Source organism: Phocoena phocoena, chromosome 21 (assembly GCF_963924675.1).
Source record: "Phocoena phocoena chromosome 21, mPhoPho1.1, whole genome shotgun sequence".
In the NCBI taxonomy this organism is placed as follows: Eukaryota; Metazoa; Chordata; class Mammalia; order Artiodactyla; family Phocoenidae; genus Phocoena; species Phocoena phocoena.
Genome location: NC_089239.1, coordinates 7,964,496 through 7,986,869, shown reverse-complemented (window position 1 = coordinate 7,986,869; position 22,374 = coordinate 7,964,496). Strand labels below are relative to the sequence as shown.

Sequence of the window (22,374 nt, the reverse complement as noted above, 5' to 3'; positions counted from 1 at the left end):
ATTAAAGAAAAAAGATATTCCTAACACTGAAACAAAGACAAGACTGTCTTTCCAATGGAAAAACTGTCAGTGAATATCAACAGATAATTTATTAGTGAATAAAGGAAACCAGAATATGTCACCCCAAAATATGCCTCTGTGACATAAAAATTATTTTGAGCTGAAGGCAGTTAAGCAGTAGACACAGAAAAAGCTCCCCCCACTTTTTTTTTTGCCTAAAGGAAGGATATAAATTCTCCTTTACGGGACACAGACTCTTATCAGCCCAGAGATGGCACCAGTGGACTCTTCAAACAAACCTTTGTTAAGCCCTTAGCTTCCTAGTTACTTCTCCACCGTTTACTACCTCTAGTCCAAACCCTTTTGTCTTGTCATTTCTTTGTAAATGTATTGATTCTTTGTCTAAAAGGCATAAAAGCTTCCTGCTTTGGTCACTTCTTTGGGTCCCTTCCTCTCTCCTGAAGGCTCCCTTGTGCATGTAAAAATTCAATAAAATCTGTGTGCTTTTCTCTGAACATCTTTGTCAGTTTAATTTTCAGACCCAGTCAGGGACCATAAGAAGTTTGAGGAAAAACATTTTTCTGCCCTGCGTGAAGAACTGTGACTTACAAATGCACGTGTACAAACCTTCAATTTAAAAATGAAACAAGAAATAAAAATTAAAATGACAAGATACAATAAATTATCAACTGAACAGACACATGAAAAATGTTAACTACAACAATGTGGGTGGAAGAGAGAAGACCCAGGAGCTCCGGTGGGAATATAAATGACAGAGCTTTCTAAGAAAAGGTTTGACAGTAAATATCAAACATTTTAAAAATGCTCGTGTTGTTTGACATAGTCATTTCATTTTTTAGGATTCAATCCAAGGAAGTCACTCGAGTAGGGGACAGATATATACAAAGATAGTTATTGCAGCATTTTTATAATGAAAAACATTGAAAACCTGAATACCTAGGAAATGGCTAAATAATTAATATAATACGTGTTACACAGTCATTGAAACATGTTTTAAAGTAATTTCAGTGACATGGAAGATATTCACTATCTAATGTACAGTTGAAGGAGAAAAAATAAAAAGATGCACAGCTGTATATAGTATGATTATCTATGAGCCATAAAATCACTGAACTGTATCTCAGGCATCACCCAGGCCCCTGCAGTCACTTTATGGATAAAGAAGTGTAGGTTCAAAAAAAGAAATTAAGAATCAAAGAGGATAAATGACTTCCCCAAAGTCACAGAGTTAGCCAGGAGCAGACCAGGACCAGAATTCTAGCCCTAATTTCGGAAACTCCCCATTATCGTTCCTGGAGTTCGATCACATAAATTTCCTGACTCATGCCATGCGTTTTTAGGGGTTTCCAACCTCCCACCTGCATCAGCACATTTCTGTCTTTTCATCAGCATTACCCTTATCAACCTGTTGGGACTCGAGTACTTCAAACTCTCTTGGCTCCAAATCTATAGGTGACAGCGTACAGGGAGTTCTTTTTTAACTCCTTTGCATCCTCTCTTCTCTAAATTTTTTTGTTCTTATCTGTACCATATCATCAATAATTTAAGAAATACGCATTCCTGTGGGAAAAGGCCTTCTCAAGTCCACAGATTTGAAAATACCACTGTTATCTATCATTCTCTCCATAAAATGCCATAATGTATAACTTAAAATTTTAAGTGACTCCCTTAGACAATTAATGATTCTATAACTTCAGTACTAAAGTCCTTTATACAGCTATTCAGATTAATCCTGGTGGAAGCAATTGCAAAATAGTTTCACTGATGGCCTACTCTTGTCTCTCTGTGGAATACCTCATAGTTCGGAGCTGAACTCACCATTTGACTCCTTAATATTTTCTGGCTGAGAAACATAACCCTTGGAGCAGCTTAACTTGTATCCCAAACTTAGTTGATTTTCTCTCAAGGTAGTTTTTCAAAAGATCTAAAATTGTCGGGTTTTTTTGGTCTTGTTTTACTTTTTTTGTTTGTTTTTTTGTTTGTTTTACTTTTTAAACTTAATCATGAGCTGTAGTGAATAGGTAGGGCCAAGCAGACAACAGAGTTGAGTCAAAGATTAGATATAGGGGAGCCTAGTGAGCTCACCCACCAAGAGACTTGGCATTTAGCCAATTCTAGATTGTCAAGTTCAAATTCACGAGGCCTGCAGAATTACTAATGACTACTGCATGTTCCCCAATAATTGAAATCTTAAATGTTATTCACAAAGGCCAAGAATCCATTGTTTTGTTTTCTTATGGTTCTTGATTCCCAGTAAGATACTTTATCTATAGTCTTTTTAAGTTATTGTTATCCAGGACCATCTTATTCCCCTTCCAAATAGCTTAGATAGAAGTCAGTGTTTTTGGGATCTCACCATTTTCCAGCCTCTCCATTACAGTAGTCCTGGATGATGGATGTTCTGATACCTAATTTACTCAAGGATGCTAGTGACCTTGTCTAACATCATAGACCTAGTCAGGGGTGGAAGCCCCGATCTTTAGGTCCCAAAGCATGTGTTCTTTCCTTTAAACTATGTCTCCTCTTAATTTCAGTGCTCGATTCTATAAAAGAGAAACGATATTTACAGATAAGTTTCTAAAAAAGAGGTCAGTGGGGAAGGGGGGGTTCATCATTTTTAAAGCATCCCAGGTGATGATAATATATGCAGACAGAGCTGAGAACCAAGCTTCCCGAGTGGTCTGGGTCCGCTTACCTTGTTTCTGCTCCCTCTCCCCTCTGCGTACACGTTCATTCTTGCATTTCATGACATGTTCTCATCTGTTTCCTTCATCCTCTAAGTTCTACCCGCTCCTGCTTAAAAATCTTATCCGGTCTCATGTCCCTCTTTAGCACTGCACCTCTGAGGTTCTAATTAAGTACTAAAAGCCTCTTCATAGTTTCTCACTGTTTTTTCCTTTGCCGCACAGCAATCTCCTCCACTAAACTCGTCTTTTTTTTTTTTTTTGCGGTACGCGGGCCTCTCACTGTTGTGGCCTCTCCCGTCGCGGAGCACAGGCTCCGGACGCGCAGGCTCAGCGGCCATGGCTCGCGGCCCCAGCCGCTCCGCGGCATGTGGTATCTTCCCGGACCGGGGCACGAACCCATGTCCCCTGCATCAGCAGGCGGACTCTCAACCACTGCGCCACCAGGGAAGCCTAAACTCATCTTTTGAAGTGTGAACAGTTTCTGTAAGATGCAGTGGAGGAGACAAAAGAAGATCTGTAAATCTCAGCTGATTTTTTTTTTCATTTATCAAAATGAAATGAATACGCAAGAAGTAAATGCCTACTGCTAGCCTGACCCTAAACAAGGAACTTGCACCTTCAAAGTATATAATTCCAGCTACAAACTTCAAGTACTCAATGGCAGGTGATGTATTGTAGGTTTATATGCCCTGCCCGGTACATTTCAGCGCACTGGGGCTTTTTCCCTGTTCTGAACAGCTTCCAGCGTTGAGACCTCAAATTGAAGTATTTCTACGTGACCTGGGCCAGCCGCCCAGCGTCCTCTCCTTCCTGTCTCCCAGGAGGTGGCCATGCCATTAAAGCATCACACCATCCTAGTCTGACTTCTCCTTAGAAGAGCTGTCCTCCGTGCAGGCTGCAAAATGCTGCTAATTAGGTGTGACTGGCCTCTCCCTTTCAGTGTGCCTTACGTTCCCTTTTCTCCAACCCCCATCCACTTCTTTCCTCCTTAGACTGAAGAGCTCCCCTTAGATACAACATGATTTAGAAATGAGAGCGGTGGAGGCAGTCAGGATAGTTACATATTACATAAGGCCATTAAAGATCCTTCATTCACATCGAGTGCCCCTTTGTAGTGAACGGTGAGGCTGTGGGGAGGAGGTTTTAACCTCTCTGCAGGGAAGCAGCCTCAGAAGCTGAAGATTTCCCCGCCCAGGATAAAGGCAGCAGCCTGTACGTAACAGACCAGTCTGTAAGGCAGCATTGCTTCACAGTGATGCGGAGGGGGGAACTGTTTGCTCAATCTTCTTCGGGTCCCTGGCTTGATCTGAAAATTAAACTGACAAAGACAGACAAATTTCATTGAATTTCTACATGTAGATGAGAGAGTCTTCACAAGAAAGTGAAGACCAAAAAAGTGACCAGAGCCAGAAGTTTTTATACCTTTTCGACAAGGAAATAGTAAATTTGTGAAGAATTGGAAAGACAAAGGGGTTTGGGCCAGGGGTAGTTAATGGTGAAGGAGTAACTAGGAAGGTGAAGGTTAGTTTAGCAAGGTTTGCTTATACAGGCTGCTTGGCCCTAAATTTTCTATCTCTGGTGTTAAGAAAGTCTTCTTTCTGCCCTGTACAGGGAGGGTAGCTTTCACAGGGGAGTTTTATGACCTGTTTCAGGGAAGAAGGGTGACAAGGCAGGGAAGAGTGACCTTCTTGCTTCTGCCTGTTTTTTAAAAATTCCTTAAGATATTTAATATGCCAAGCTGCCATATTTGGGGGTGACCTGTCTTGAACCCCATCAGTGAGAACACTGATTCTGGAGTCAGCTGGACTGGGGACTGGGCTTTGAATCAACATCACCACTGGTTAGCTTCGAGACCTTGGGCAAATTGCTGAATTTCTCTGGACTTCAAATCTTTCATCTCTAAAGTAGGGGAATTTATATCTATCATACACAGTTGTGATGATTTAGTGAGACAGTCTGTATAAAGTATTTAATATGGAGCCTCTGTTCAAAAAATGACAGCCATTATTATTGAGTGTCCAAAGTGCTGTCCCACTGAGGGCTTAATTCTTTAAATTTACAAGGTGCTTTTTCTCATAGTACCTAACGTGACCCTCATGCAATCTATGAGATAGACATTTCCAAGGTAGGTATTTTATCTCCTAGGAGACTTTTTTTCCCAGATCTTGTAAGTAGCAAAGTCAAGACTCAAAGCCATCACTTGAGGGTCCAGGGCACTGACCCCTGGCCGCAAAGTACCTCTTGACTCTCCAGGGGAAGAGCCAGCGTCTGCAGAGACTGTGACTCCCCTGTGACTAATGAGTTTCTAAATGACGTGCAGTGGTGTGTTGTGGTTGTTTTCATTCCATCTGCTTGATTCAACCAGGCAGCATTAAAGCTGAGAACTCCGGCTCTCAGCATGCTGTCAATTTGTTTAATGATTATTCTAGGAGCAGGTGATTTCTATTAGACGGCAAGTGACAGATTGCCTATTAGAAAGAAGTGCATGTTTTTCAAACTAGGGACCCTCAGCACTCAGGGAAGCAGAGCTGGCTCTTGCCAACCTGGAGCTCAGTAGCCAGGTTAATGATGTGATTATCTGAGTGTTATTTGGCCAGGCTGGGGTACCTGACTCTGAGCATCCCTATTGCCAACTGCTGTTTCACTCCAGAAGCAGGTGGGAGACGTAGCATGAGAAAGAATAACAACCGGTGTGTGGCAGGTTTAGAAAAACTCTGGAAACCAAAAGGGCTCCCAGAAATTTATTTGCCGGTTAGAGAAGGGATTAGGGGAGGACTCACAGAGCCAAGGGAGAGAGTCCTGGACCATCTTTCTTACAGCACCACTGACTTTCTAGGGGACACGTGTTGAATTTCTTCTACCTTTCTGTGCTTTGTTATCATCTCATTAAATGGGGAAAATTTTAAAGATTCCCCTATTTCTTGATTTTTGGGGTGGACCTGGATTGTCTGTGATTGAGATCACTCTTATAAAATGGTCTTTGCAGCAAGGAAAGCCCAAGCAGAAGACAGCATTTTGAGCGGAGATGCGATACAATGATTTACTGTTTGGGTTCTTTCATTGTATTTTCTAATCCAAGGATGGTGCTTCAAGGCAAGGATTGACTTTGCAAACATAAGTAAGAACTCTGTGATGTATGAAAGTCCAGAGAGGAAAGATACCCAGAGCAACCTTTCCCAGACTACTGAGATTCCTGTGCACAGCCCCAAACATCTGCCCCTCCTCCAGCTTCCAGGAGCTGAGCCGAGGCATTTGCAGACAAAGAGAGAGAGATAGGTTCTCCTTTACCCCCTGTTTCTCAGGACTCCATTTCTTCCCCCTACTCAGAGCAGGAAACTGCAAAGGTGTGATTTTAGAAGGTTTTATTTGTATGTGCCCCAAAGCAAAAAAAAAAAAAAAGCCTAACTTTTCCTTTAAAAAACAAAAGGATAGGGGTGCAGGGCGGGGGGGACCTTCAAGGCCAAAGTTAGTCAGTGTTGCTCCCTAGTGGCAAGATTTCCAAAGAGCAACCTTTGCTTTGGTGAATACAGTAGTCCCTGGGGTCCGGGAATGTTGGTTCCAGGACCACCTCATACCAGAATCCCCGGTTGCTCAAGTCTCATATAAAATGGTGTGATAAAGTTGCCCTCCATAGCCGCCAAGTTCCACATCTGCAGATATGGAGGGCTGACTCTAAGTGCAGTGACACTTGTCACTGGCCCTTGGCACTGGTGATTATAGACAGTATAAATGAGGAGGGGGAGGGGTCCTTGCTCAGCGATGGCCGTTCCATGGAGTTTGGCTTTCTCAGCCAGCAAATAAAATCTTGCCACCAAATTGCTTTCTCCTTTCACTGCCTCTTGGCCAGAAAGGACGTGACCCATATCCCTTTTGTAGCACTTCCCGTACCTCACCCCCCTGCCCAACCAGCAATCAGTTCAATGCTTGTTAGAAGTGAGATCAAAAGGTTTTTTAAAATACTCAGGAGGCCCAGAGATTTTACCGAAGAAGCTGACCATTAGTGCTTGATGACTACTCACCACCCTAGGGTTATCTTTTTCCTCCAAAACGCTGTGCATTTGGATGGGCGGGGGGCTCTGCTTTCACAAATTGAAGCATATATTCTTCTGCCTTGATCTCGGTTTCCTCATTAAAAAAAAAAAATAAGTAGAACTTGGGGAATGAACAGATTTAATGCTCAGTAATTCTTGTACCTCAGTGCTTATCTACATAGTTTTTACATATTCCGAAAGGCCCTTACTTCAAGGACATACTGAAAGAAGAAAGTAAGTGTAGTAATGCAGTAGCTACATTGAAACTGTGTATCAAGGGTATTGCTTATAGAGGCAGTTTTTTGACAAATGCAGTGAAAATCACAATGCTGATGAAGAGAGTCAGAAATACTGATAAAGAGGGCAACATTACCCTGTGATGGGAGAAATAAGAGAGCTACGCGAATAAGCCACACTCTGTTTTAGCAGATGTTAACCAGTCTCAGAGCATTTCATTTGCTTCGTGTGTGCATATCACTTGTTTGGATTTTCTTTAAAAATACGTAGATAAAAAGAAATTTGGTTTCTAGGAAGTTATTTTGTGTCTCTAGAGATTTCATTTCTCTCCTGACATAATTGGAAAACTGCTGGGTTGTTCCCCACACCAAAGATGGAGCTAAAATCCAGTCCTTGCATCTCCTGCCAAAACTCGCAAGGAGACGGGTATTTGGAGAGGGGTGTTTGGGTTAGCGTGCCAATTAAACGGGAGCTGATACAGAAAAGATGGCTTTCATCTCCTCTGCTGTCGGTGACAACTCAGTTTTTCAATCTAATCTCCAAGTTGGATATGATTGCCTGGAGACTCCGACACACAGTTTGTTGAAATTGGGATTTTGGAAACACACTCACACAGGACCCAGAGGAATCATGCAACCAGCTGCTGGGACAATGCTTGGTGATCCACCTTAGCTTGTCCATGGTAGACCAGTAGTTCCAAACAGGAGCAGTAGACAGAATGGGAAAAGCAGTGGCCTCGTGATTCCTGCATTGGAACCACAGCCAGAATCGCTGGTTGGAGCTGCCAACATGAACCTCCCCGTTGTTGCTCTCACACCACTCTTGCTGGTGGGCATTAAGCATTCCAGTGAAATCACCAGCTTCGTGTTCAGCTGGGCTGATTGCTGAAGAAGCTGATTGCATTATTCATTCTCGTGAAAAGATTTTTCGGACTCTCAAGGATCCATAGAGATTATATTGAAAAAAAAAAACCCCAAACTCCAGAGTTATCAACAGTCTAATTTATTCTTTCAAAAGGGACAGAGTCACAGAGGATACGTAGAGAAAGCCTGAACAGAAAATGGGTTTTTGGTGAGTTTAGAAGCTCTGTATTTTGTACAATTTGTCTCTTGGTTTTTGTTTTTCATTTCTCCTTTCTACTTCTTTTCCGGACGGTTCTTCTATCTTCTTAAAAACAAAAACAAAACCAGAACCAACCAACCAAACAAAACCCTGCTGGTTGCTTATTTCCCTATGAAATACTTCCATCTACTGGCCAAATGGAGAAGGCTCATGTCTCAACTTTTTTGTTCTACTTGTACGAGGATTTATGAAGACCACCCTCCAAACATCTAGTACAGTAATCAGAAATCACAAATCATAAAATTAAGGAGGTTGAGGAAATTCTTCACTTTGAACCTAGCAATTCACCCAAGTAAACCCCCACGTATTTGACACACATATGCAGTTTGCAATCACCCAGAATGAAGTATAACTCTGCAGTATCACAGAAAGCAAATTAGTGAGAAGAAGGGCTGAGAGGCCAGGCAGAGAGATGGGAAGAGATGGCCTCTCTGGCAAAGCAGTTAGCATCTTTCTAATCAGATCGCAGGGAACGAGGCTCAGAGATGGAATCAGAGATTATGGTCTAGGTAACCATGATTCCTCTATGAAGAAAAGTAATTCCATGAGAGCTGAAAAGAAAGAGAGTTGTGTTCCAAGTTAACTTATCAGAGGGGACACCCTTTCAATAAAAACCCTCAGAAATGATGCTGCTTCCTTCTTGTTCTTTTTTTTTATTATTATTTTTACATTTCATACCTGTGCTTCATTTATTGTATTTTGCATCTGGAAGTTTGCACCTCTTAATCTCCCTCACCTATTTCTCTTTTCCCCCATCACTTCCTCTTTATCCATTCATCTATTGATGGGCACTTAGGTCGCTTCCATATCTTGGCTATTGTAAATAATGCTGCAATGAACATAGGTGTGTGTGTACCTTTTCAAATTAGTGTTTTTTCGTTTTCTTTGGCTAAAATACCCAGGAGTGGAATCGCTGGATCATGTGATAATTCTATTTTTAGTTTTTTGAGGTATCTCCATACCGTTTTCCGTAATGGCTGAACCAGTTTACATTTCCACCAACAGTGCACAAGGGTTTCCTTTTCTCCACATCCTTCCTGCTTCTTTTCGATGACAGCCATTCTGACGTGTGTGAGGTCGTATCTCACTGTGGTCTTGATTTGCATTTCCCTGATGACTAGTGATGTTGAGCATCTCTTCATGTGTCTCTTGGCCATCTGTATGTCTTCTTTGGAAAAAATACCTATTAAGATCCTTTGCCCATTTTTTAATTGGGTTGTTTGGGGTTTTTGGATGTTGAGTTGTTATGAGTTTCTTGTTCATTTTTTAAAAAGAATCCATATGGGAGATGGAATCAGACAGTGGAATGTGGAAAGGTGTTTACAGTCTATGAGAGAACTAATCTGGGCTTATAGAATCAGAGATTCATAATGTGTCAAAGCTGGTAGGAATCTCGAACACCAGAACAGCCTCCTCATTTCACTGATGAGAGAATTAGGATTGGAGGAGCATAAGAATCCTGTGGAAAGACTTCTATTTCAGAAGTAAACTAACAAATTCAACAAAAGGTAAAAATAAAACTCAAGGTTTCTGTATGGATTTTCAATACAAGTACATCGTTTGTAATACCAGCCTCTCCAGAGCCGATAATTTCTAAAAAACAAACCCATATGCTCACCAAAGTAGCATGGACGTTCTTCTGGGCTAAAATAACTACCACAGTGGACCATCTTCGGTGCTTTGTCCACTTAGAATAAATGGGGAATGACAGCGCGAAGGAAAAAGTGCAGTGCCTTTTTTAAGTACGGTGAGTTTCAGTAGATCACGGATCTAAATAGAACCTGGACTAAATCATATTCCCTCAAAAGAAATCTCTCTTTAAAATGGGTTCATCTGCTATCTTTCCTATTCCGTGCAACTTTAAGGAGAGGAATTAAACCCAAATTGAAAACTGAAGAAGGTGAAAGGTAAAGATCTGGTGCCTAAAATAGCTTCATGGAAATACCTTGAGAGGCAGTGCAGCATTTCCAAAGTGACAGACGTATTAAGTCAACAAGAAGATGCTTACCTCAGACGCAGCTTCCACTGTGATATGAGTGTCCTGGGGAGGTAAAACCACTTTCATCCTTGACTTGAGACCTGATTTTGTCATTGACTAGCTGCCTGAACTGAGGCCTCCCTCGTGTGTCTTCACCAGCGTGTTTGACCGATGGTGTAGATGTCCATTGGGGTATGAAGTAAACCCCTGCTTTTTGAAATAGAAGAAGGTAGGGTTAAACCATTAACTAGGATGGATGGTTTTAGGCCGTTAAAAGATACCATTACCACGTTACTCATTACTTTCAGAAGCATTCAAAACACACACATTCGTGAGTGCTACTCTGTACACTTTAAAAATGAAGTTCTTACTTTCTCAGATACGGCACGTTTCTTGAAGAGAGCAAATTTTTGAAATGAAACATTTATTTAATCTCATTATAAATAAAGTATACTTTTGCCAGAACATCTGAGTGCCCAGAGGTAAATTACAGAGATGTGTACAAAGTGAAGCTGTTTTTCTAATCAAGTCACTGGCATGTTAAAAAATTCATCTGAACTGGAAAATAAATAAATAAAAAGTTCATCAGTAGCAGAGTCTTCATTCCTTAAGCCTAGTCTTAAAGGCACAGCAGTGAAAGGCCCCAGTGACCACACGGGAAGTACCAGCCAGAGGGCGGGGCCAGCCTTGACGCCGCCTCCTCCCCACATGCAGACCTGACCCCCTGGACGGACTTCACTGACACCTGCCCACTCGACTCCACCCAGCAGCACCTGGGTCTCGCCTGGACTAGCCTCCGCTCACTCTGACCAGTGTCTTCTCTGTATGGAAGCCAGGACCGTCCTTTCAATCACTTAGCTCCCTTCTTTAAAGTCCTTCAGCTGTTTCCTCTTAAGATAAGATTTTTTTGTTTGTTCGTATTTCTTTTTATCTTAAAGTGGAACACAGAGGTTCCCTTCTGACACTGCCAGCCTTCTCTTGGGCCACTGCTTTCCAGCCAACCAGCATCTCCAGAAGTGCCATTTCCCTTCCCACCTTCACCCACGAGAATCCCCCAGCCTCACAAGGTTTGTCCCAGCTTCCCGAAGCCCACCGGGGCTCCGGGCCCGGGTAGCTTCTCATGCTTCAGACCCCAGCTTCAAACACAACATACTTGAGGCAGCCTCCTTGCCACCTCTAGGGATCCTCACCTGGGTGAGGGGCCTCCTTCCACTGCTTGCCTTCTTCCCCAGACACTTTGCAAGTTTCTAATTGTAAACGTCTTCTTCCAGTAACTGTATCCCCTGGGAGGGGATGAACTAGGTTTGTTCTGTTCACCACTGTGCTTCCAGTGCTTGGAACATAGTAGTTGCTCAGTGCGGACGCACACATGTGCATGGACACACACATCATGTCACCGTGTACACCCACACATATACACACCACACCCCATGCCCTGTGCATATACACACTGCTGATGGCACTTCCTTCGGAGGACAGGTTGTAGTGAGACGTGGGAAATATGGAGTAGAAAAGTGTGATTAACTTAAGATCCGTGTATCAATGGATTCAGTATTTCATTCACCTAACAAATATTTTGAAAGATCTATGATTTATCCATTCGGTCACCAGTTATTTACTAAGTTCATGTGATTTGCCTGGTATGTGCTGGGTGTATGGTTGGACACAGGGTACTTGGTGAAGAAGACAAGAGTTAGGATCCCCAAACTTGTGGAGCTTATGGTCTGGCGAGGGAAGATAGAAAATAAACCAGGCAACGAGGAACTAACAGAACTGTAAGTGCTATGACGTGCTAAGGAGGACGGGGTTGGGACGCCGTAACAGAATCCTGGGGCACGGGGCTGGGCCCTCCTTTTTGTAGGATGGTCAGGAGGTCGTGAATGGCATTCAAGTGAAGACTTGAAAATAGCAGCTGCTAGAGATGGGAGTGGGTGATCCAGGCAGAGAGAACAGTGTGTTGTAAAGGCTGGAAAAAGCAAAGCCTGCGTGTTCTTGTAGCTAAGAGGAAGCAGTGCGGCTGGAGCGCAGTGTGGATGAGGCAGCATCCACAGTGTGAATGGGGTGCAGGGTGATCAACTAGCCCAGTTTGTCCAGGACTGAGGTGTCTCCCAGGGTGTCGGATTTTCACTACTGAACCTGAGACAGTCCTGGGGAAACGGGGATGCATGCACAGCCTAGGTTCAAGATGAATTTGGAGACTGATTTGAAACCATCCACACATTTTCTGACTCACCACAGAAGCTAATAATATTATCACAATAAAAGAACATTAGAGAAACAAACTACCTGTCTGTTTAAATTGAATTAAATATTTTTCTGTTCTCATAGGTTGGTTTCCAGGAAAAGGGGAAAAGGTGCCTAGACAGCATCTTGGAAAGAATTTGTAATACTTTGACAATATTCAATCACAAAAGTTAGGAAGTGAGAAAATTTCATTGATGGTGACAGCTCTTGTGACTAAAGTCAATGATGTGAATGAACTTTGACTTGGAAACTGTGATCTTATTTTCCAGATACCTATAGGCGTATAGTGTGTATGTGATATAAACAAATAAATCCATCCCTTCCTCCCTCCGTCCCTTCCTTCCTCCCTTCCCTTCCCCTCCCTTCCCTCCCTTCCTTTATCCTTCTGTCTCTTCCTTTCTTTATGATCAGTGCCATTCAGAAAAAGAACTCTAATAGCTAACAGTACCTTTTCTTGTATTGAGTTTTATACTTTTCTAAATATGATCCCACTACCTTATTGAGCCTCAATGATTCTATCAAGTCTGTATTATCATAAAATAAGACTATGAAAAATTAAAGTGACTTCGTAGGCACCACACAGTAACTTAACAGAAGATAGCTTAATGACGGCATTTTGTGAAAATTACAGGTAAACTTAAAGGAAGGAAATATACCTGTGGTAGCATTTCTAGGAAATGCTATCGTTACGTCTGCCACTGGTAGCAGAGTCATGACAGACCCCAAAGGACAACAACATTTCTCCTGGGTCTCATCAGCTCATGTCAGGTCATCTTCACAATAACTGAGAGGAACTAGCCCCTCCCTCGGGCACTGACATTTGCCTGCCACTCGTGCACACTGAAAGGCGTGACATTTCTTACATCTTTGAAAACATCAGAGGAAATAAAAGCTGTTGCTCTCATTTTGAACTTTACCTCCGCTGGACTAAAGGGTTTGCTGACAGGGTGGGGATAAAAGCAAGAAAGGGGAGGATCCCATAAGGAAGAGATAAGGGGAACAGATTCCTGAGCTCAAAAGCAACCAACCAACATTCGCCCGGGTGAAATTGCTTTCTGCAGCTCCTGCAGTCTGTACCATGCCTTTATGACTGAGAGGATATGCAAAACTCCTGAAGTGCTTTTCTCATCCGTCCTTCTGTGTTACTGAGAATGTGGCATCACTTAGAAGAATCAGCACGTTGACACACGTGTGGTTGGAAGTCATTTCACTCAAAAAGAGTTGTGCTGAAGTTGTTTGCACAAACCAAATAGATGACCCTTTGACCATGGCCACAAAGGATACCGTTTCCGCAGGGTCGTGGAGAAAGTCAGTAACAGCATCCAATCTAGAATTCTGGTCTTCGAAGATCTATGTCGTGGACCTTCTGCCGTTCATTCATTTGCGTCCTGTGAGTTGGCACCTCGGTTGTTACCGGACCCTCTCGCTGTTACTGCACGGGTCTCAGGACTCTGGTACACCGAAGTCCAATTCCTGGAATCATTACCATGTGATCATGACATCACAGAAGAAGCAGCCCGACAGTTCTGTCTCCTGTTGTGTCTAACCAGGTCAGAGGACGATAGTGGGGAAGCCCTGGGGAAAATGTCTTGTACAGCTGAGATCCAAGCAGCATTTATTCTTTCCTCCCTTGTGACCTTCTTCAGTGGACTCCTCATCTTATTAATATCCAGGCTAATCTGGAGGAGCATTAAAAAATGGCAGAAGAGCGAGGGAAAAGGAATTTTCTCGGTCAGTTCCCCTGTATGGAGATCAGAGACAGGTTTGGCATGCGTTTGTGTTTAGAAGACCATGGAGGCTTCGCTCAGTTTTCCCGGGTTAACAGCCAGCTCTGATGTGGTGACTTAGAAACGGGTCCATCTTGCTCAGGGGTGGAAAACAGGACCCCAGGCCGCCATGCCAAAGGGTGCAGCTACAGGGCCAGGCCTCCTCTCCCACCACTGGGAGAAGCAGTGCCTTGTGTGGATGACGATGCATGTGAGCTCTGGAAGCAGATGTCATTGTTTTGAACAAAACACCCGCTAACGTGAGGTCTGTGCCTCTATTTCAAATTTTAAAATGACAGTTGTGTTAGGTACCATGAGGAAGGCAGAAAGGAACGTCAGTGTCAACCTCACCTTCATGAATCATTCACGCAGGATGCTCATATACTCACAAGTATACATTGCCTTTTATACACGTTAATACAACACACGGAGTTGTGCACACATGCCGAAACCCATGCATACGTGCACACGCCATCCAGCCACAAACTCAGGGACACTTTTTTACACCCAAACAAGCTTTGCAAGGGTGCGCACTATTGAATAACAACTGGAAAATGATGATGGTAAGAATAATGGTATCCTATCCAGATAAGACTCTGCTTAAGAGAATAAAAATGCTCAAGTGTTACATAATGGCTGTTCTGGTACCAATGGTTGAAAGCAAAGATCTGTTCACAGTTTTTCTTTCCCCGATTTTATTTTTCTGATTTCCATAACAGAGCACATCAACTGTGTTTTGTAATTAATACTGAAAAGTTGCTTGAAACATTGCCTCTTGATGCTGAACATTGACATAAAATAAAAGAATTTATAACTCGGTAACTTTTTAAGGTCATTGCCAGTGTCATCATATGAAATTCAGGTGTCTGCATTCTAGAAGTGCCCAACATGGAATTCTATAGATTTTGTCGCTCAGTGAGTTTATGCTATTACTAATTATTTCTAGATTAAAGGCAGGAAGCAGCGGCATAGCGATTGGGGAATGAATCCTGGGGTTCTGATTTCTTAACAGCACTGGCGGTGCGTGAATGGGTACTAGATGTGGTGACTATGCCTTCTGCCTGTTTTTTTCAGTGCACAACTGAATTGGTAGAATTGTTTAATCTCCTTTGACTTCTGCTCCAGGAAATGTATCTTCTTCCCCATTATATTCATTTTTGTGTGGTTACAAAAATGTGAGAACGCATTTGCCCATAAACATTTGCTGTATTTTTCATTTCATTCTTTTGATATAATTTATATCTGCCCTCCAGTCCAGAGGTACCTTTTCATTTCGAATAGGAAGCAGATGTTACAAAATGTTAATAAGCAGGGTCTGAGCAACCAGAAGACTATACTGTTCTGCTTTTAAATCTTGACGAGAGAGTTTCATAATAGTTGAGTGACTTCTTAATAATTTACCATATCTAATTAAATTGAGAGTGTTGTATTTTTCTCTAAGCCTTTGGGAAAGTTGGCCTAATGCAAAATTGTCATAAATCTAAGTACTGTGGAAAGTTCTTTTAAAAATTATTTGGAGGGCTTCCCTGGTGGCACAGTGTTTGAGAGTCCACCTGCCGATGCAGGGGACACGGGTTCGTGCCCCGGTCCGGGAAGATCCCACATGCCACGGAGAGGCTGGGCCCGTGAGCCATGGCCGCTGAGCCTGCGCATCCGGAGCCTGTGCTCTTCAACGGGAGAGGCCACAACAGTGAGAGGCCCGCGTACCGCAAAAAAAAAAAAAAATTATTGGAGAGTCATAATTTTCTCCTTAAATGTGCATTTTAAAAGATATACTACATTCATAAGTATGATTTTATTATATCTTAGGGCCAGTTTGTTTTGTCACAAAAGGCAGTTTTATAATGGAATTCAAATGAGTGTTCCATATTCATGCCATTGAATATTTTTTTAAAAAATCAATGCCCAGACCACTTCCCAGGCATGCACAGGATGAGTCCTAAGTATTAGTGGCAATCATTGATCAAGATATAAACTCTATCAAATAACCATTTAATGAGACTTCTCTTCTTACCATTCAGAAAATACGAATAGAAAAATTAAATCATTTCAAAAACCTGGCTCCACATAAAATGAGCTTTTCTAAAAGTCAGAGAGGTCTCAGTCTGCATGGTGTGGTCAATCCCGGTTCACTTGTGTCTTTCTCAGGGGTAGTTCAAGACTGTCAACAGACACAGAGGCCAGTTCAGACTCCAGACTGTCCTCATTGGCTGCCCACCGGCAGGTCATTTAATTTCTCTGTACCTCGGTTTCCTTATCAATAGAAAATGGATTTAATCTGACTTACTTTGACTACCTCATCGGATTATTATAAATTTCAAAGACAGTGGTCCCTTTGTGGTTGCAGGACACACCCCCCAAATCTGAGGATGCTCAAGTCCCTTATATATAGCATAGCATAGTACTTGCATATAACTTTTGCACATACTCCAGTACACTTCAAATCATTTCTAGATTAGTTCTAATACCTAATACAATGTAAATGCTGTGCAAATAGTTGTAAATATAATGCAAATGCTATGCAAATAGTTGTCAGCACCCCATAAATTCAAGCTTTGTTTTCTGGAACTTGCTGAAATTTCTTTTTTTAAATATTTTCTATCCGACGTTGGTTGAATATGCAGTTGCAGAACCCGTGGATACAGAGTGGGAATTGTATAATAAGTAACGATAGTTTGTAAACTTGAGGAAGGATCATAATTTCAACAGGATGTGATACCAAATAAGGAATAAAATCAACATAAAATAGCAAAAAGTTTTCTTCTTCTTTCTCACTCAAAAAAGCAAATACTTAAGTATCACCTGGAAATCCATTTGTAATTTTTTTTTCCTTGTCTGTGTATCTTGACAGAAAAGGATAAGGCACTCATTCCCAGAACAGAGAGAAGCACGCTGTTCCCGACCTTGATCATAACAGCAGTGTCAGTGGGAAGGGTCTGGGGCTGAGAGTATGTGAGATGGGCGTGCTGAAGACTGCAGAGTTCAGAATGAAAATACTGCCGAAGCGCAGTAAAATACAAACCCGGGAAAATTCATCGTGTGAAGTAGGGAATAAGTGAGTCCAGGGTTCCCGGCGTTGGGCAAGGTGTAGTGCGTTCTGCCTGATGCTCCAGCAGGAGACACCATCAACACACATAAAACAGATGACCTTCCCTGAGACCCAGCTCACTCTCGATTTCTTTCTCTTGCTTCTAGGAAGAAACGTCATGTAGCATGGACCGTAAACATTCAAGAAGTCTCACTTTCCAGGGAGTCTTTCGTGATCGTGTAGAAATGTTGCTCTCGGCACAGACCTTTGTGGGACAGGTGTTGGTGAGTACATTTCCAGTGCTCACTTGCTAACGAACTTTAGCCACGAGTGTGATGTATGGTCAGTGTGAAAGCATCTGCTGGCCTTTTCTAAAATACCACTACCTCCCAACGGCTATCTCCTTGTGTCTGTGCTCTCTAGTGATGATTCTGCTTGCTTTTTCTTTGGAGTGAATATAATTACTTGGCATTGCATTTTCTATTTGTTGTCAGCCTGTCCACTAGAAGAAAGACTTTATTAGGGCAGAGGTTGTGTGCCTTTCATTCTCCTTGCATGTAGATGGATGTCTGGCATGCAGCTGTTGCTCAAAAAATGTTGGTTTTCAGTGGATTCTCTGCCCTGTGAGGTACAACTATTTTCCCCTCCTTTGATTCCAACAGCTTCCTTTCTTCATTTTACAAACTGGTCTTTTTTGCCCCTCTATGATATTTATCATTTACTTCCTGTTTTAATCTAGGTAAACATTGACATATTAAAACTCAGTCCAGGCATCATCTCCTCAGGCAGATTTTACCTTATCTCCATATTAAGCTAAGAGTCCCCTTCTCTAAGTTTCTATCATTTCCATTGAACGCTGTTAAATTAAAGTTATCTGTGCATAAGCCTGTCTACCCTAGTGCACTATGGACTCCTTGAGAGAAAAGACCGTCAGGGAAATGTTCACACCCCATTGTCTGGAAATAGCAGATGCCCTGTAAATGAATATTGCCCCATCGTCATTTCAGTAGTATCGTTTGATCTGACACATTCAAAAACAATCTGTAATTTGAGGGTATGCTGCCATCCCATGGTGGCATGGTGGAAGGGGACGTATGTGAACTAAAGATTATCCTCTGCTTTTTGTAATTAGTACAAACATCGTTCTTTTCTAGTTAATGTTGTTTAATTATGATCTAACTAATTTTTAAAACTTATCTTAAAGTACATAAGTAAAACTGCTTTGATAAACTCTACAGGGAATACTGAATCATCTGGAAATGTGTCTCTCCGTTTTTTTCCTTCTAAAGCTTTGGTCTCTTTTTTGAAATCCTTGTGCCTATGACCTGTTAGAGAAGGATTTTGTGATTCTCTATGATTTTTATCAGGGATTTGTTAGTTAGGATCTCTTTAAGTGTTCAAATCATGTTGGATTATATGTAGATAATGTTGGAAATAAGGTAGTAAAGGACCCTGGAGTGAGGCAGAAGAGAACGTCCACCATCTACCATGTAAGCACTGCATATAGGGATTGAGTGGGGAAGAAATGATCATTGACTACATATCAATAAAAATTATTTCTTTAATGATGGAAAAATTGTTCTTTCAATCTGTTATAGCTTATGATTAAATGGTTGGAACAACAGGAAGCGTGGAGGAAAGGTTAAATTAGAATAAATAGTCTAGCATTGAAACACAAAATTGAGACTCTCAGTGAGGTTCCAAGCAAGTGTTTTATGAAAGGATGAGAAAGAAAAAAAGTGGCTTATAGATTTCCTTCCTTCCATCCATCCTTTGTAATTTTCTTCCTTCTTTCTTTCAACAGATATTTACTGCTTGCCAACTACATGCAAAGCATATATACTCTAGACATGATGAAATATGCAGGCAAAAATCTTGCACTTATGGGACTTAAATTTAAATTCTAGTGGGGGTAGAGATGATGGATGTGCACATAAATAGATGAGATAAATTCACATGGTGATCAGTGCTGTGAGGCAATGACGAATGACCTGTTTGTGAGTGTCAGTGGTTTTGGTGTTAGATCACATTAGATACAGTGATCTGAGAGGAAATCTCTGAAAAGGTAAGATTTGAGCTGAGACTTGAAGAATCAGAAAGGTAAAAGTGATTGAGCAGTGGAAGGAACAGGTTTCCCAATAGAGAGAAGAGACTTGTGGATGTAAAGGGCTCAGATTACTGCAAGTACCGAATGAGGTTCCTGTGCTAGAGGCCAGGAGGGCAGAGGACTCTGCGGTCTGAGTGGAGACAGAACCATGCAGTGCTTTGCACTTTGTAGCAAGGAGCTAGGCTGTTCAAATGGAATAATTTTATTCTAGTGCAAAGGGGAGTCACTGAGGGGTTTTTAAGCATGGGTTGACATGGTCTAATTATGTTTTAGAAATTCAAGAGGCATTAAAGTTTGAAAATAAAGGAATTGTCAAAGGCATACTAGGCAAATGACAGTAGTGTGAATTCAAGGCAAAAAAAACCAATAAACGAAGCCAAGTAGCCTGTATTAGTTTCCTAGGATTGTTGTAACAAAGTACCACAAACTGAGTGGCTTAAACAACAGAAATTTATTGTCTCACAGTTTTGGAGGCTAGAAGTCTAAGATCAGAGGTTGGTTCCTTCTGAGGGCTGGGAGAGAGAGTCAGCTGCATGCCTGTCTCCTAGATTCTGGTGGTTTGTTGGTAATCTTTGGCATTCCTGGGCTTGTAAATGCACCCAGGTCTCTGGCTTCATTTTCACATGGTATTCACATCATGTTTCTTCTGTTCATGCCTGTGCCCAAATTTCCTCTTTTTATAGGGACACCAGTCATATTAGAGTCCATCCTTATGACCTTATTTTAGCTTGAATACATCTGCAAAGACCCTATTTCCAAACTAGGTCACTTTCTGAGGTACTAAGGGTTAGGACTTCAACATACCTTTTTGGGGACACAATTCAACACATAATTTTGTAATGAAAATTTGTAACTAACTTCAACCAAGATATAACATCATGAGTATCATTATACCAAAAATATAACTTCAAGATAATTAATAAATAAAAAATTACAAGAAATCAAAAAGCAATATTAAAGACACATTGGTAGTATGAACTTTTAGTTCACTTATTTTATATCAGGAGACACTAAATAGAAAAGAAGAAGAAGAAGGAGAAGGAGAAGGATAAAGAAGACCAAAGTAAATTAATTAATAACAAAGAGCTGACTGAAATGATCAAACCCATATGGTAAAAACATAAATTAAACCTACAAATGTCTACAAACTTTTTGTAAAAATTCAGTATATATTAATAGGCCCCCAAAAAACAATCCCAATTAAAAAACTTACAAAGTAGAGGCAGAGGACATAAACTGAACACAGTACAATAAATGGACAGGAAAATAATAAACTCAGAAAAAAAGAACCAAAAACAAATAATTTACAGCTAAAAAATTGTAAATATCTCTTTCTAAAATGACTCTTGACTCAGAGAAATCAAACTTAAAATTGCAGAATATTTAGAGAGTAAAGATGATGAAAACATCACATATCCCTTGCACCTACATTATAAGTTGGGAATTGTTCTAAGTTAAATGCATAACATTAACAACTTATCTTGATAAATAAAAAATAATTAAAGTAAATGAATTATCAATGTTGAAAAGTCAGAGAAAGAAAACACATTAAATCTAAGGAGAATAAATAAGAAAGCTAGAAATTAACAAATTATAAAAGAGCTGATTATTTGAAACAAACAGTAAAATAGAGAAGTCAATAGGTAGGCTAAACAATCCAAGAGGGGAAAAGCAAAATATATGGAATAAGGCATTAAAATGAGAAAATAAATACAGATAAAAAGGAAATTGAAAGATATATGCACAGTTAAGTATGAAAACCAAATGATTCCTTAGGACAACATAAATAAGCAAAACTGACCATGAAAAAAAGAAAAAAACTTAAACAGACCAAATAACTGGAAGATACAAAGATATTGTCAAAGACTTTATCAACATCACCGCCACTACCCTTCTGCCCCTCTGCCTATGGGAGACCCAGACAATTTCAAGGTCCAGTCTGCTAGATCTTCAAATAGTGAACCTCTCTAATGCTAATTAAATAGTCCTAGGGCATAGAAAGTACAAGAAAGAATCTGATTTTCTTTTTCAATGAAGGCACAGTATCTATATCAAAACCCACAATGATGGCAAATTTAATAACATCTGTAGACTAATGTCTTAAATACGTGGATACGTGGCCAACAACACAGTGTAAGAAGGAAAAGGAAGGAGGAGGATGAGGAGAGGAAGTTGTTGTTTAAAAAAAAAAAGGATGAAAAGAAAAAGAAGGAAAATGCAAATAGTCAAAGAGAAAGAAAATATTATCTCCAAAACCAGAGACCTTCTGAGATCCTTCTAGAGATAAAACAAGACAATGTGCTGCTCACCTCTGCAGCATCTTTGAGCTTGTTGCTTTAGTTATCACAAGCATGTTTTTACAGCTACCTGCGGGAGATTTTCTACTGAATTTAGTTCCAAAGAGTCCTATTCCTAAACTGTTCCTTTTTTTGGGTGCTATTAATTGTGTAACTGTGTTTCTCTGTTGTTTTGATAGCTAAAACATTTAAGAACCAAAAATATGGCTCATCTTTAGTAAGTGTATCTACTTGTAGCATCATCCTAGGCACTACTTTATGTCCATCTTCTATTTTTCTGTCTTCTCTGGCAGGATGAGTATAAGCCCAGGTTTTTGCAGGTTGTCCTGCTGTAACTGTTTAATAGAGTCTCTTTCATTCTTAAAAGTGTTATGTGTTGTGACAATAAATGACATAACTGCCTTAGCTTTAAGTGAAAAGTTTTGTTGTTCAAAGCCACAGGACATTTTCCAGGGAAAATGAGCCATTAAAGAGAATGTAACTTTGAAGGTCTCCTCGACTGCTCCATAGATTCCACTCCAGCTTTCTCCTTTGACTAGAAAGTATGATTTTCTTTTTCCTCTCTCTACTCCTAATTGACACCATTCCCCTCTCATGATGGGCCATCTCCCTCCCTTTTGGTCACATGCAGCCTTGTTGGAGATTTATACATTTCATGATATACATACATATATATATCGTGTGTAATTAATATCACATTTATCCTTCTTAATTTCAGTATCCTGTTGCTAGCCAACCAGGAAGCCACCGCACTGGTTGGCTAGCATCACAGGGACCTGGTAGGAATGGGCACCTTTGAGGACGGGTCCCTGCCCATCCCAGGCTCAGTTTTTCAGTGCCCGTGGAAGAAGGAGTG

At 41.0% G+C, this 22,374-nt stretch overlaps 1 protein-coding gene across 1 annotated transcript in view; it reads left to right on the top strand.

Annotated features, from left to right (window-relative positions):
• Positions 1–12,925: 12,925 nt before the first annotated feature.
• Positions 12,926–22,374, top strand: part of KCNU1 (potassium calcium-activated channel subfamily U member 1) — a 136,915-nt gene continuing 127,466 nt past the window's right edge. Inside the window, exons 1-3 of the mRNA XM_065900076.1 lie at positions 12,926–12,951; positions 13,616–14,051; positions 17,282–17,398. Of these exons, the coding sequence (XP_065756148.1) occupies positions 12,926–12,951; positions 13,616–14,051; positions 17,282–17,398 (579 nt within the window). The remainder of the gene's footprint in view (positions 12,952–13,615; positions 14,052–17,281; positions 17,399–22,374) is intronic.